Source organism: Bicyclus anynana, chromosome 11, assembly GCF_947172395.1.
Source record: "Bicyclus anynana chromosome 11, ilBicAnyn1.1, whole genome shotgun sequence".
NCBI classification, from domain to species: Eukaryota; Metazoa; Arthropoda; class Insecta; order Lepidoptera; family Nymphalidae; genus Bicyclus; species Bicyclus anynana.
Window position 1 is genome coordinate 6,937,567 of NC_069093.1, and position 17,470 is coordinate 6,955,036.

A 17,470-nucleotide genomic window follows, 5' to 3' on the forward strand; every position below is an offset into this window, starting at 1 on the left:
TTAATTGAAGAATTTTTTACAGATTGCACCAACTATTTATCTACGCCGACCATGAAAAATGGGAAGCCTGTTGATCCAGCCTACGACATAGATGTAGCTAGTGAGTATTACTTCAATGACGTCATAATAGTTGAATTTTGAATAAGTACTTCATTAATTTCTAGATTATTGTGTTAGGTATACCTAATACTTTGTTAGGTACCTTATAACTTAGGTTAAACCGACAGTTGCGTTAAAATTTGTGATTTTGATGCTGTTTTTTTAATCACAAATAAAAATATAATTAAATATGATTTAAAATTAAAAAATAACTTTTAGTCAACTAACTGGTGGCCGAGACTTCGTCCGCTTGAAATTTAGGTTTTCAAAATTTTCGCTAGAACCACGGAAAATTTCAGCATAATTGTATCAATATTGTAAACACACAGTAAGTTATTGTATGAATGTAAAATAGTTAAGATGATTTCAAGTATATTTTCATAATAAAATATGTAGTCGAAGAAAAAAAGTAGTTCATCATATGTGTTTTGTGTGTTGTTTTTTCTTAATCGGCCCAGGTCTGGCTGGTGGGAGGCTTCGGCCGTGCCTAGTGCCGGCAAAGACGTACCGCCAAGCGATTTAGCGTTCCGGTACGATGCCGTGTAGAAACCGAAAGGGGCGTGGATTTTCATCTTCCTCCTAACAAGTTAGCCCGCTACCATCTTAGACTGCATCATCACTTACCATCAGATTGTAGTCAAGGGCTAACTTGTAAATAATAATAAAAAAAATGTGTATTTTATGTATATGTATATGGATAAAATATCAGTTACTTAAAGGAATAGTATATTTTATAAAGCTACCTAGTTGCTTGATCTTGTTACTTTTATTTGATCACTATAGGGACAGTTTTCTTGACATTCAAAGCTCCGCGATGTCGTAAAGCGATTATGTCGTGACAACCAAGTTAGTTGCTTACATAGGAAGTACATTTTGTGCTAGCTGAAAGTTCATTTTATCTCCTGGCAATGTGTCTGGACACAAAATACTAAGGGTTAAGTCAAACAAACGTAATTTTGTGAGTTGTCAGTCGCGTAATTTTGGTCGCAAAAATTCGCGTGTAAGTGTTTCTTTTACACGAGCAGTAACTGCTACTGACGACTGCGGTCGACTGCAGTTGGCAATGTCACGGCGGCAGTCGACGGCAATCGCCGACTGCAGTCAACGGCAGTCGTCTGTCCGTAATTTAGCGAAGAGTCTATTACTACAATAAAGCTGTAATCTGGCATGAAAAATGTCGACAAAGTCGTAAAATAAAATCTTGAAAAATATATTATTTTAAGGTCCCCTCCTGTACAATATGTAAAGTGAGGCGATTTTTTTCTCGTCTATCTCACATTGTGATGTGTGGTGTGTACTTCTATCGGTATTTTTGCATTCTATGGGCTTAAAGTGCTCATTTAATGTTCAGAATCCTACACTGCGCGTGGCCCAACTTACGGATCACAGTCTTAATAAGATCTTAGCTTCCGACTGGTCCAATTTTCTCAGACAGCCATTAACGGGAACGAGTATTGTGGGTACAATAAGACGTTCTTGTTTAATATAAGGAGAAATTTATGCTAGAAAGATTACGAATAATCATTGTTTGTGGTATTAATGTTATTGTTTGAGTACCACACTAATTTAAACACACAAAGGCGATAGTTTGTATGTTTGTTACTCATTTACGCCACAACTGTTGAACTGATTTGGTTCATCATCATCATCATCATCATCATTGCAGCCGATGGACGTCCACTGCAGGACATAGGCCTTTTGTAAAAACTTCCAAACATCACGATACTGAGCCACCTGCATCCAGCTGAAGCGAGTCGCAGGGATTCGCTGGATGCAGGATTGCATATAAAACCTGCAAAATAACAACGAGCGAGAATTAAGTGGCGAGCGTCCGTTTGGTAAATGAAACTCAAGTCACATATATTTCCAGATTACGTGCGAACTACTATCTCCTTCGCAATCATCAGCCTGTTTGTAATGGCGATGGGGTGCGGATTCTCCGTCTACACCTTTCGCAACCCACGGTACATGTTCAAACGGCTCGCTGCTGGCATACACTTCATCAGTAGTAAGTTCTTCAACATTACCTATTTTATCGGTCCACTTAAGATCCTGCCAACCTATAGGAGAGGAGATATAGAACATAGACGATGGGTCTAAGTGTTCATTTAGACTAGCGTCAACTCTACCGACGACTGCAGTCGACTCTTGGCGGCGGTCGACGGCGGTCGCCAACTGCAGTCGAATGCCGTTGCCTGCCGCCGAGTCGTCGCCGACTGCAGTCGACTGCCGGCGGTCGTCGGTAGAGTTGGCGCCAAGGAAATGAACCCAATTCTATATCCCCTCTCTTGCTTTCTGCAAAGCAGGTTGGCGGGCAGGTTCATATTGTTTATTATTATTATCTTACCGTCGTAACCTGGATTGATGTCTTAGCCATAGGGTTGTAAGATCACCAACTTCCCAACTCCGAGCTGAGATTCGTTTAATAAAACCACCCTAATCCTGACCCAGAACTTGAGTCTAGGACTTCATGATCCGAAGCCTAGTAGACTAACTACTGGACCAACGAGCCAAGGAGTTTTTGGACTTTAATTAGCTTAGTACCAATTGCAATAGTGAGCTACTTGTGAATTTGAAATGACTACTAAATAAAAATTACTAAATAAAATTTTATATGTGTATCTTATTATGAATAAGGCATTACGGTAAAATACAGGAGAATTGTATTGAAGTCAAAATTTGCCCTAATTAATGATATACTACCCCCAAATCACACTTCAAGAATATGTCCAAGGTAGGCCAATAAAAAGTAAGTAAGAAATACGAGCATAACATATTTTGTTTCACTATTTATTTGAAGCTAAATGAGAAGCTTTCAGCCTCACAAGAATTCAGAAATGTTGAAAATAAATTCAAAAATGAATCTCGTAAGAATCACGTGCTTGCTCTAAAAACTAAGTCGTAAAATAGGATAAAATATTACTAAAATATTCCCGATAATATGTGTAAACGTTTAAAAATTACAACACAGATGTAGGCACTAAAGTTATTGATTTTAGAGATCTTTGTAAACAAACCGATCTCCGTACTATAGAAATTGATTGCATTAAATAAGCACAGGTTTAGCATTTAACGTTGGCGTTCTCGGGCAAGATTATTTTTACTCCACCCGTTTGTTAGTATAAAAGATTATAAATTATCTTCAAACTAGCATAATTCTGCAGCTATAGGTACACTAAAATTCTTGCTTGATCAACATTCCAGACATTTTATCAACGGTCAAGGTCTGGCTAAAAGGTTAATGTACAAAACAAACACTAGAATACAATATTATTAAGATTAATGTATATATGATTAACATTTTTCTTTTTATTTTGTACGCATAACTTGTAATCCAATGCAAACACAGTTTCGTTGGAAAACATCAAATATACGAGTAGTTTTTCTTTAGTCAAAACATCTAAAATAATAAATGTTTGATAAACTATTATTTTGCTATACCGCATAATGTTTGTTTGTTAAACACTCCGAGTGTTTAACAAATAAGCAATAGTGTTTATCAACAAATAAATGTAATTAGATGTGGAAATAAAATTATCAGAATATTTAAATTAATTGAGCATTGTAAAGTAATTCAAAAGAGTTTCTGTCAATTCAAAAATCTAAATAAAATACATTATTTTAGTTACGATAAAGAGAAGGGGAGTGTTGATAGATCGTCAACGAATTCCTTAACCCTACACAAGTATCCAGTATCACAAGTCCTGGACTTTGCTTGGTGTTTTTCTCTCTACCACGCGATGGACCCGGCACCTGCACGGTGAATCTATGGAATGCTAAGATATAATGGAGTTCTAAAATAACATTAAACCCAAAACTTACTCAACAAGCTAAGCAAAAGCACCGTTTATCTATTTACGTACCAATTAATCATTTTCTTATTTGTACATCAATATTAAAGAAAATAAAGGAATAAAAATATCTAAATGCATGATATTATCTTACTATCTAACAGAATATTTATTTTTGACAGCCTCGTGCACTTTCGTGGTCGTGCAAGTGATGATGTCAGCGGTAGATCACATGAAGAAGAACTTGAAATATATCTATCCACATCCAGCTTACCATTAGTAAGTGTCAAAAGTGAGAAACACTAGTAGAAATAAATAAAATTGAGAATGAAACATAACAAACGTTTTATACTTAACTTATGTGTGCTAAAGCCATACACATTGGGCACTGTTTACCAACAACCAAATTAAAAATAAGGTTATGAACTGATCTCTAGTAATTTCACACCTAATAATAATTATTATTTACTTGTTCATAAATTCATGAAAATAATTTGATTAATAAGCTTAGAACGATAAATATAGTTAATATATTTTGAATATCAATTTATGCAAAAAAAAATAGGTACTTAATTTAAAATAAATAAGTCACAAACATGCGTTTTCTACTTTAATATCTAGCTTGGTTGTTGGTAAATAGAGTATATCGAGTACTGCTATAAAATGCCTACGTGAAATGGCGGCAAGATTTGTATACCTATATTTTTTTATTTAATATTTTTAGCAAACTAATTTTTTTTAAAAAAGGAACATTTTTTTAAAAAAAAAAATGTTCCATACCATACCATACCATCAGTACTTTCCTATGACGTTGTCACTTTTAACTATCGTCAGTAAACCGACTTTACAGACAACCGTTTTTTACAGCTTTCACATCAGCTTCTTCCTGGCGTGGTTCGTAGTCCTAGTAAATCTCTTCGCTGCAGCATCCTTTCTCTGGTACTCCCGCAAGAGAAAAGGTGATAAAGCAGCGACCGACGAGCTTGCGATGGCCGACGAGCCGACCATCATCGGTCGATGACGCCGCAGGCTAAACCCAATGAGACTGTTTCCGTCGCATCGACTTTTCCTCAAGTATCTTTTGAACAGTGCTCAAATGACCAATAGCTGTAATTGTTATGTCTTCCATATACGAGTACATTTTGAATACGACCTTGGGTTGCATTAAAATCTGTAACTGTTCCGTTCATTGTGGACAATGAGTCTGTGAAGGCCTTACCTACCTCATTTTATAAAAGCTGAATGTGTCAGCTCATGATTCAACCAGACATAAGATGGAGTTTGAACATTACCATGACTTTGGGTGACAGCAGGTTTCAAGAATCCAGACAATTTAATATGAAGCGTAATGTTTTTATACTTCCCTCGTTACCTAGTTTTGTACAAGAAATCGTGTCTCCAGTTGCCTGATACTTAGCTTCGCAGCTACACTTCGAAAAACATTGATATAGTAGAGGATCCCATTACAAGAAGACTTTCACCCATCAGCTGTTTACTGGAAAAGTTTTTTTATATCAAATTAAATATACCAATAAATATTTGCCTAAAACCTCAGCCCAGAACATGATTAACTAACATTTTTTTTTTTAATTTTCACTGGTGAACTGACAAAGTCAATGGGGCGACTGAAAGTATGAAGCCTAGAGAATATACAAATGTTAGGTTGATATATATATAATTTATGTTCCATCACAACCCTTGGGTAGGCAGGTATAAACCGGTAAATCGATACTAGTAGGTAACTAGCATGATTTTGGCTAGTGGTTAATGAATTAAAGTCAAGTTAAAATGACATTACGAACACGGTATAGGGTTATCTGCGAAAACTCAGTTCTGGATTGCGAGTTTATCAAAATCATATCCTGGACTAATTTTTCTTTGTTAACCAGTGCCAATATATTTATTGACATATTTAATTTGATATAATATACTTTTCATCCAGTAAACAGAGAACTTTATGTCTCTGTAAAGTTAAGTGTAAATGTAGAGACGGTTTGAGGTCTGCTACCTCACAAAGCCACTACATTCTAAACTCATAGTTTCCTATCGTACTTACTACGGTAGGAGTAGGTATGATGAGCTCTGATGACTTACATACTTTGCTTTTTATAATGAGGAGGTTTGGCTCTATGGTATATCGACTCTTGTTCTATTAAAATAATTATTGTCTACGTTGTATTCTTAAACTCGCGTTACTTGTTTTATGCCTTGTTAATCTTATAGGTAAATGTCTTGTGTATTGTTATTAATGTTGTTTTTTCATTTCTCGCTTGAAATGTATTATCTAAGGTATATTTACATTGTATGTATTCCTTAGACTTATGAGATTAACGACAGCCTTATTATTATTCTATAAAGTGTTTAGTGTTATTATTCTTCGTGCGATTCAAATATGGTAAGTGACGTTGTTTTGTATAAATTAATATTTGGACCAAATAATATAAATATCATATCATGATCTTGTATACTGTAGATAATTATATCAATGTACAATTCATTTTTATATATAAAACATTTATTTATATATTTTTCGGAACCGCAGAGCATATCGTACCTTTAATAAATATAAGGTACTCCTTTTTAACACTTATATAAAAATAAACTTAGTAAATAAAACATTGAACTAGACGACTACTTATTTGAATCGCACGTCATTTGTTATCTTATTACTTGCTGCCATAAGACTATTATTATTACTTACAAATAAGTACCTATTAATATGTAATTTAATCTAGTCAATCTATTTAATATATCATATGACCATTTCGTAATTATCCCAATGTGAAAGGACTATGGATTCTCATTATGTGGCAGCGACAGTTTTTAGAGGGTATATATTTCTTCCAATGGGAACACTAATTGTCGTTCGACGGTAAATATCGGTGTCATTCAACCATAAAAGTCGTTTTAGTGAGAGATCTAGCGGTAAAAGAGCCCAACGGTAAAAGAGATGTCCGACATAGGGCCCACTTTTCAGAACGATACAGAAATGAAAAATGTACTAAAAATCTTGAATTTTTTACTAGATTACTCCATTAAAATCTAAGCCAAATTAATATTCGCAAACAGGGAAAATAAGCTGATTTCATTATTTTCACACCGACCCAGCTTTGCAAATGCATGGTGATTTATATATCCTCTTTGATGCGTATTTCACTAATTGTCAGTTGTCTTTGCAAACACGCGTTGTCAATGTCAGAATCAATCAATGAACGAGATGTTATTAAACATAATAGTTAAGTTAGTGTCAAATCCTCATTAAAACTGTCTCCTGTCAGTTAGACAGATAACGCAATAATTTTGAAGTCAAAGGGATACGAATTATTGCCCACTTGTTATAATTAATATAATAGATTAGGCAAATATATATTTATTTGAAATTTGCCTCATGAGTTCTCCTTAAATGTCATAGTTTATGGCCAATTTTCAGCTCTGTATCATTCGTATAATTTGGGCCCGAGTTTGTATAGAGACTGGGTTTTTCCTTTAGTTCTCCGACATTATAGATACGTCACTTTATGTGTAGTAAGTACTAAACCCAACAACAAGTGCCAATATAAGCAGTGCCAATGGTATTACAAATTAATAAAAAACTAAGAGAAAATGAAACAAAGCCAAACATTGTCACCGGGCAAGCTGTTGATCAATGATTCATTTGTTGGCATCATTGACTCAACTTTCAAGACTAGATTTTTATAGCGTCTAACGAAATAAAAGACACATTGTATTTACTGCTTTGATTCATTGAATATCTGCGTGATTTAGAAAAGTTATATCTCCTTTTTAAAGTTCATAAAGGTCATCCCAAATGTATGAAATAATTTATAATAACAGTAATGTAAAGTAGGTATAGTATGCAGCCTGTCAGTTGAACTATGCGTAGTAATACATTTTCGCGTGTTATTGACGTACGGTGGGATACGAACGTTAGCAACTTTATTAGTTCTAGTATCTACATTTAGAAGCGCATAGAGGACAAACACACAGAAATATAATTATTTATTTATTAATTAATGATTGATGAATTGAATCCAAATGAGATGATTACGAAATGTTTATTTATGTACTGTGTGCACTTCTGATGAGTGATGAAAGAATTGCTTTTATCTTATGTGTTATGACGTAGAAAATAATATAGTTTTGGCTATAGGGAGAATGTAAAAAATCTGCCAAAGAATGTCGTTTTATATTGTCGTATGTTTGTTTTGTATTCAATTATTTTTATTCTTATGCATGTTAAAACTAAAACAAATTGTTTTAAATATTGTATTGCCATTTTGAAAATAATATTATATTTTTCCCAAAATGTATGTGTGTGTTTGGAAAATGAACACTAAATGTTTGATAAGTGCTCACGTAAATATTATAATACCTACTGTTATATGTAAATAAATTAAAAGCAAAGTGCACTTGAAAAGTTCAATCAAGTTAATATACGAGTAAGTATTTAGTCGTTAGACTATCTAATATACAGACGCTGCTTGGAATAGCCTATACTTGAAAGTATTTTATGTATTGTAAAATCAAAATGTACGTATCTATTATTAAATTAGCTGTATTGAAAAAAACTGTGAAGTATTTTACCCTCAGACCAATTATAGAAGGACCTTCATCGCACTCATAGTCACGAACAAAATTCTGAGGAAAACGAGCTTAGATTTTGTGTATATCTCATACTAAGCTAGAAGTTTTTGCCCGTTTTTTACACAATTCAATTACACATAAAGGTATTTTTACGGAGCTCTTTAATTACAACTATTTAACATCGACGCTATAGAGACAGTTTTTATAATCGCATTAGATCGTTGATCATATACTTTGACAGAAAAGTAACGTCTAGCGAGGCAGGTCCTATACAATAGTTGGTCTGAGATTTTACCAGTTAAATAATTACGACTTAGGGTTTATTTACACGAGCAGTAAGTTGCCAACGGCAGCGGGCAACTGCTACCAATAACGGCAGTCGACTGCAGTCGGCGACCGCCGTCGACTGCTGCCGAGATGTCGGCGACTGCAGTCGACGACCGTTGACTGCCGTTGAGTGCCGTGTGACGTCGGCGACTGCAGTCGACTGCTGTTGACTGCCGTTACCTGCCGTTGAGTCCTGCAGAGTCGTTGGCGACTGCAGTGGACTGCAGTTGACTGCCGTCGGCGGTAGCAGTTGCTGCTCGTGTAAATGAACCTTTACATTACAAAATGTCACCAAAAAGCTATCTTTTAAAACTATGTTATTCCAATCTTTTTGCATTGTCTTATATTTTGGTGTTATATTATATTATATTATATACTTTCAATATATTTTATCAAAAAAAAACTGATAATAAAATAAATTCCTTATATCTAAACCTAAAGTTGTTTTTTTACACAGTTTTTGGATATAAAATCTAATGATGCCATTAATTTCAAGTTGAAATATTTCTTAAGAGACATACAAATTGTTTCAATTATCGGGAAAACATTTAGGTAGGCACTTACATAAACTTCTATTTAGCTATTTAGTCATCAGTCAATATTCAATATTGTTTATATCCATACTTAATATTATTATAAATATAAAAGTGTGTGTGTCTGTTTATTTGTCCGTATTTCACGGCAAAACGAAGCGACGAATTGACTTGATTTTTTAAGTGTAGATAGTTGAAAGGGTGAAGAGTGACATAGGCTACTTTTTGTGTTTCTATTTAACCCTACACTTCCCTAAAATGGGAGTGGAAGTTTGTTTGGAGCATTCTGCAATTTTGAATTAGTGAAGGTTTTGAAGTGGTGTAAGGTAGGGGTAGAATAGGGGTAGGGTAGAGGTAGGTTAGGGGTAGGTTAGGGATATTATAGGGATAGGGTAATGGTAGGGTTAGAGTAGAGAAAGGTAGGGAAAAAGCGCACATTAGAATAGAAATATTGAACAGTCTGTATGTGATTTCAAAAAAATACTTCTACACACACACACACATACACACACGCAGACACAAAACACAACACAGTTTTACACGTAACTAATACATAATAAAGCTTTTTTTACATTTTGTCTGTCCGTCTCTGGAAGATAGAGTATAGGAGCAGTAAGTATGGAGCAACATGTAGACTACTTTTTATACACGTACAAAGTCACAGGCGTTCGTAAACACTCCAAAAAAAAAGAGATTTTCTTTTTTACTCTCTGTTTGTTTTTGCAAAGTATGTCATTGTTTATTTTCACTGCTCGGCAATGTTACTAATGCCAAGACAAATTGAGGTTGTTTGTAATTTACGTTCTGTAATGTGATGTGATAATGTTATGCGATGTTTCGTTACATTGTTCTTGCTCTGGTAACGCGACAATATAATAAAAAGTGTTTGTTGGTTACATTATATTTTCAGAATAACAGAAATTTTGTAACGGAAAATAATTACATATTTTATGGTAATCCTTACAAACACAATAGTGAGTTCATATGTTTTACGCTTTCACGTCACCATTCAAAAGTAACATTGCCAGCGAGTAACATAAGCTTTATTTTATCCCTGTATTTTCACAGAAACAGAAACTGTGCTAGTGAAATTGCGCGGCATCTCCTAGTAAATAATATTACTCGGTTTGTACAGTTTCACTATGATAATACTAGCAGACTCTTATGCTTCGCTTTGACAGTTACGCAAGCAACCAATCGCAAGAACGCTATCGGAAATAAACGGCCTTTTTTTGGCTGGTGGGAGGCTTCGGCCGCGGCTAGTTACCACCCTACCGGCAAAGACGTACCGATACGATGCCGTGTAGAAACCGAAAGGGGTGTGGATTTTTATCCTCTTCCTAACAAGTTAGCCCGCTTCCATCTTAGATGGCATCATCACTTACCATCAGGTGAGATTGTAGTCAATGGCTAACTTGTAAAGAATAAAAAAAAATCAATTTTAGTCGGTTATAATATATGACACAACTTATATAGAGTATCATCAACAATACAAGCCGATGCCCCATCTATGGTAGTTCCGATTTTTAGTGAGAACACGAGAATAAAACAAAGCCTAAACGTGACTTTCTAGTGGTAAAACAATTTTCAAAATCGGTATAGTAAACCCAGAGATTACCCCTGCTATACCACAAAAATTCATTATCATCATTGGATGGACGTCCACTGCTAGACATAGGCCTCTTTCATGGACTTCCAAGCACATCAGTCTTGAGCCGCCAGCATCCAGCAGCTCCCGGCAATCCGCTTGATGTCTTCGGTGCACCTAGTGGGGGGTCGACCAACACTGCGCTTTCCGGTGCGGGGTCGCCATTCCAACACCTTGGGACCCCAACGTCCATCGGCTCTTCGAACTATTGCCACTTCAGCTCCCCGACGCGCTTAGCTGTGTCAGTGACTTTGGTCCGTCTGCGGATTTCCTCATGTCTGATTCGATCACGCAAGAAACTCCAAGCATAGTTCGCTCCATCGCCCGCTGAGTGACTTTTAGCCTTCTGATAAGGCCAACAAAAATTGCTTCTTTAAAATATTAGTATAGATAAGCTTTACAAGTGAAAGAGGTAAGCGATATCATCGACAAGTTGAGTTGAAACTTACGTTTAGAAGAAGTGTGAAGTATTTACTTTCTGTCAGTCTATTTAAAGTCCTGCATTGTCGAAAAGCTGGCAATCTCCCAGAGCCCGGCTGTGACACCCGCCAACCTCAGACAAAGGTTAGTGTCCCAAAAAACGTCGAAGGAAAGGCCATTCGTGCTAATGAACCGGTAAATATCATACGAGTACCCATTAGGTGTGTTCTTTCAAATTAATTTGATGATAATATTATTTGAGTGAAAAATTGGAAGCTCCAGTTCCTCCTCTTTGATAAGCGTAATTTATATTCGTAAATGGAAGATATTAAGTGTAATAAATTAAATAAATATTTTTTTTTATAAATTATATAAGTATTTGTTATTTATGTCAAAAACAGAATTTAACTGCAATATACGTAATTGGTCTGGAGTTTTAATTTTCAGCTAACTTTAACAATAAGAAAATCTACAATTTTATATCCTAAAATGATATTTTCTACCCAACTACGGCGAAGCCGAATATGTATTTTTGTATGTATGTTTGTTCCACCGTAGCGCCTAAACTACTGAACCGATTTTAATAAATGAGGGGTCAAAAGATTCTTAATAATTCAAATTGAGACATAGGCTATATACATTTTATAAAAAAAATATATGACGGAATTTAAACCTCATATTCTAACCTTGAAAAAAATTAAACCGAGATAATGACTATGTGTGGTATCAAACGAAAGGTCTTCACGAGCACATTACAGATATGTATATATATCATATTGTTTAAGTCAAAATATATCTATAAAATGCGATCGTAAAGTCCAGTCATGTAGATGTAGGTACTCGTAAGTCGTAAGTACTAGATATTGCAAGGCTAGGCTCAATTGGGAAACGGAAAAGAATTAAATAAAAAAAAAGTTCAAAAACTATAACCCGACTACGTAAAAAGGGGCTAAAAAGAACGAAACAAGAAAATATAATAAAAATACTCGATAACTCATGAGTACTTTAAAATTGTGCTCAACATAAAAGTATAAAAGTTATGTTGCGAAGTTTTATTAATTAAGATTACCAAACAGGAATTATAAAATAAAATAAGGAAAAAAAATATAATTTTAATGGTATTAAAACAACATGCTCAAACTAAATACTTACAAAGCACAAAAGCTAAAAAAAATCCTTTAAAAACTTTGTACTAAAAGGTGCTAAAAGTTGGCGCAGCTTCACAAAGTTATGTTACAGCAAAATAAAAACTGAAACTTGGGTAATATAAAATTTGTGAACATTTTTAATATGTTTTAGGAACTTTTAGAATTTCTTTGTCGTCAATATTCATTTAACTATTGTTTTTACCCGAGTGTGTCAGAAGGAGGGTAAGGTTTTTCGGGCGTTTGTATGTGTGTATGTTTGTATGTATGTATGTGTGTTTGTGTGTATGTATGTCCATTTCTTTGGCACGCCCTACAGTCCAAACGGCTGCCCGGATTTTAACATGTTAGGTGTCATTGAGTTCGTAAGAACTGTGGTGTAAGGCTAAGGCTCGTAAAGTTCTGACTAAATTCTTTGTAGTGGTGCAGGCAGGTTCTTACGGGCAAAGAACTAAAAACCAATGTTTGTTACCGCATGCGCAGTCAGGCATATGCCCAGTCCCCTCCAACTAGTCGGGAAAGACTGTATTAGGAGTGGGTACGACAATAGACCAACGGGGCGGGGATCAAACCACCACCCCGCGGGGATGAGTAATGACCCTTTTACCGTTGAGGTATTGAAGGTCTAATTTTCTATAATTGTAATTAATCTAATAATTCTAAAAGTATTTGTTCTATAGATATGGCTTATTACCATCTGTTAGTCTTTGGATGACTAGTAGACGCCGCGCGGTTTAACCCGCGTGGTTCCCGTTCCCGTAAGAATACACAAGACAGTGGTCTTTGAAAATCTATGCAAGAGGCCTATGTCCAGCAGGAGACGTCTATCGACTGTTAATGATGATGATGATGATGATGATGATGATGATGATGATGATGATGATGATGATGATGATTACAAATAAACTAATAGGTACTTTGTATTAGAAATTACATACCACATACAAGTACCTACTACACGGTGTGAGTACAACGAAATGTTGCCAGAACTATTATGATGTAACTATAAATAAATATATATCTACGGAAATTTTGTTTATTTGCCAATTGGAAACAATTAAACTCCTTACAGCTCTATTTCCTATCGATATATAATAAATGTGGCATCGTAGTCATCTGTTCTATAAAATAATCACTTTATTGACGCATTCTACCACGTGTGGTCTTTGAAAACGAGAGCCAGTGACAACCAGATCTTCTTCATTTTATAAATGCTTTATTAGTTTATGGTCCTTGTAAGCGGCGCAATTATATACTTTAATTGTACCTATTTAATAAAATAACGGGCCGGGCAAACAACGGAAAGTATAACGTTTAAGGGCAAGTATCAGTTTTAACAAAATATATTTAAACCTCTCCGTTCGTTACGAATTAACATGACGTCATCCGATATACGTCCCTAATAGCATTGCGCCGAATATTTCTGTTTTTGTTTCGTCCGTTACAGTCCTACCATGGGTAACAGTAGATAACCAAGGAATTCGGATCATAGTAACTTCATCATAGATCATAGATACATAGCAGGTTTTAAAATGATATGTATAGAGCAACAATTATTTTATACTATAGATATATTACGTGTCCACAAAATCATCACAGCTCACATGTAGTACATGCAAAATTGTGTTTCTTCAAACACACGACTCGACAATAAAGACAGTATTTAGGTATTATTTACTATGAGACTAATTAAGATAGTTTGACATCTTTGACGTACTTAGACATGTCTAGTAATGTAAAACCTTTGTCTCGAGGTAGTCACTTTATTGGCGCTTACTACTTATCTAGTACTATAAAATCTTTGACTAAGGACATGATTTCTCGTGATAATGTTTCCTGCAAACCAATTACGTTTAATATCTACTAGGAAATTTGAGACCTGCTATCTCCCAAAGCCAAATCGGTCCAAACTGCATTTTGAATTTAGATTTATTTTGAATATTTGCTGAAGTTACCTATGGCATATGAAAGCACGGGTTGGGAAATTTTTAGCTATTATGAAATGAGGTAGATCTGGTTAATACAGACTCTTGTTCTAAAATACAACACGTGGTCGAATGCGTCAATGAAGTGATAATTTTATAATAAATCACTGAATAACTTAAGATCTTGTTGGTCCGGTGGTTAGCCTATGTGGCTTCGGATCTTGAGGTCCAGGGATCAAGTTCTAGTTCAGGTTGACTGTGGTGATACTAAGATTTATTTTTTACGCCCTCCGTGGCGCAGTGGTATGCGCGGTGGATTTACAAAACGGAGGTCCTGGGTTCGATCCCCGGCTGGGCATATTGAGATTTTCTTAATTAGTCCAGGTCTGGCTGGTGGGAGGCTTCGGCCGTGGCTAGTAACCACCCTACCGGCAAAGACGTACCGCCAAGCGATTTAGCGTTCCGGTACGATGCCGTGAAGAAACCGAAGGGAGTGTGGATTTTCATCCTCCTCCTACAAGTTAGCCCGCTTCCATCTTAGACTGCATCATCACTTACCATCAGGTGAGATTGTAGTCAAGGGCCAACTTGTAAAGAATAAAAAAAAGCCTCGGAGAACCTGTTCAGCCGTCGGTCCTGATGATTATCATTAACTCGCTCGCCAACCCATCTTGGAGCATCATGGTGGGTTTAAGCTTCTCATGTAAAAAGGACGCCTGGCCCTGTATTGGGCCGTAATGATGATAATGATGATGATGATGAAAATTTAGAAATGATAGTTCTATACTATATATAGGTTACGTCCCTACAAAATCACCACAAAAAGTGATCCGAATTTAGTTACACCACTAAGCCACACCTGCACAATTTTATCTTTTATCCCATTATATATTTATGTATATATAGTTTATATACTTCCTGAACACACAACTCAACATTGTAGACGATATTTAGGTATTATTTGTTTAAATAACGTTCGTTGATAATAAGCGACTAAATGAAATGAAGTCAATTTTCCACATCTGTCCGCCTCAGTTTTGATGCGCTAGTGCCTTATCTCAAGCATAAAATATCATTGATAAACGTACAAATTTTCAGTTTTTATTAAATGAGGGAGGTCTCACTGTCATAGGCTGTTAATTCATTTACATAATACTGCATAGTATTTTTAAAAAATGTTCCGCGATCCAGCAGTCAGCACGTCTAATATATTGTTAGTAGGCATACATTTCTGTCAAAAGTTGTTTCTTGGCATGCTTGCTACAAGCGAATTCTTTTCGCAGAACTAATAAACAGTTAAATACCATTCTGGCTTAATTTTTACGTCAGCGTGCCAATTGAGGCATTGATGAATTTTTGAGCCAGTTTTGTTTGTATTTACGAACTTTTAGAAGTTTCGTTTTGAAACATAGGCTGCATATCATTATCAACCTATATTTGGCTCACTGCTGAGCTCGAGTCTCCTCTCAGAATGAGAGGGGTTAGGCCAATAGTCCACCACGCTGGCCCATTGCGGATTGGCAGACTTCACACACGCAGAGAATTATGAAAATTCTCAGGTATGCAGGTTTCCTCACGATGTTTTCCTTCACCGTTTGAGACACGTGATATTTATTTTTTTTAAATGCACACAAGTGCATGCCCCGGGCCGGATTCGAACCCACACCCTCCGGAATCGGAGGCAGAGGTCATATCCACTGGGCTATCATGGCTCACAGGCTGCACGCACACACAATATTATTAATATTATTATTATTTTATTAAATAATATTTGCCATTTCATCTAAATATGACCAATATTCCCTTCAACTAGTCAGGAAAGACTGTATTAGGAGTCGGCACGAAGACCGTTGATCTATTGAGGCTTTAATTCAAATTGAAATTACATGAATGCTTGTAAAATGCTCCTGTAGCCAAGTGGCACGTCGATTCTCTTTCTACGATCGCAAACGCTTCGATAACTAGAGAAATGTATAGGAATGACATTTGCTAGCGACAGGTCACGTAATCAAGATATGTCTTTCGAAGCGTTTAGTCGTGCTACTTGGCTACAGGGGCTGAAACTGGGAATTAAGTAGGTACAATATTATGTCCAACTTTTCAGTTGTGTGCATTTTAAGAAATTAAAATATCACGTGTCTCAAACGGAGACGGAAAACATCGTGAGGAAACCTGCACACCGGAGAGTTTTCTTAATTCTCTGCGAGTGTGAAGTCTGTCAATCCACATTGGGCCAGCGTGGTGGACTATTGGTCTAACCCCTCTGATGCCTAAAGGAGACTCGAGTTCAGCAGTGAGCCGAATATATGGGTTGATAATGATGATGATGATGAATATAATGTCGTTGGAGTTAATACATTATTCTTACAATGGATTCACATGAGTATTGTTTAACGAACACTGTATTTTACTTAGACTTACCATTCATTTGGGAATTGTCTGAGTTTGGCAATGTAATTTATTAATGACCGCTATAAAATTGGATCCCACAAGGAAAAATCCAAGTCTCTTTGTTCCCATTCGTAATAAATCTTGAAACACTTCAGTTAGGACTTTTATACTTTGTATCAAATTTTAAAGTGCAGTAAATCATGCTCATAATAAAATAGAAATGAAAATTTCATAACGAAAAATATGAGAAAATGTTTATTAAATCTTAATACTAATAGTATGGATGTTTATTACTCTTTCACGCAAAAAAGTACTGAACGGATTTGGCTGAAATTTGAAAATAGAGCACATTGACTATATAAGAGGCTAACTAAAAGATTACTAGAATGTAGAAAAACGGCAAGGAGGTAATTTTTTTTTTTCAAATCAATCTCCAAATTACAAGGTGCGAGGTAAATGCTATTTCTCCTCTTTTCAGCAATATAAGCATTTAAATAACCTAGCACATAAACCAGCACACCTGAGAATTTTCTTAATTCTCTGTGTGTGTGAAGTCTGCCAATCCGCATTGGGCCAGCGTGGTAGACTATTATTTGACCTAACCCCT

At 35.6% G+C, this 17,470-nt stretch overlaps 1 protein-coding gene across 1 annotated transcript in view; it reads left to right on the plus strand.

Annotated features, from left to right (window-relative positions):
• LOC112049683 (uncharacterized) overlaps window positions 1–9,235 on the plus strand; it is a 40,581-nt gene extending 31,346 nt beyond the window's left edge. Inside the window, exons 4-7 of the mRNA XM_024087678.2 lie at window positions 23–100; window positions 1,970–2,107; window positions 4,073–4,169; window positions 4,758–9,235. Coding sequence (XP_023943446.1) covers window positions 23–100; window positions 1,970–2,107; window positions 4,073–4,169; window positions 4,758–4,911 — 467 coding nt within the window. The 3' untranslated portion in view covers window positions 4,912–9,235. The remainder of the gene's footprint in view (window positions 1–22; window positions 101–1,969; window positions 2,108–4,072; window positions 4,170–4,757) is intronic.
• Window positions 9,236–17,470: the final 8,235 nt, after the last annotated feature.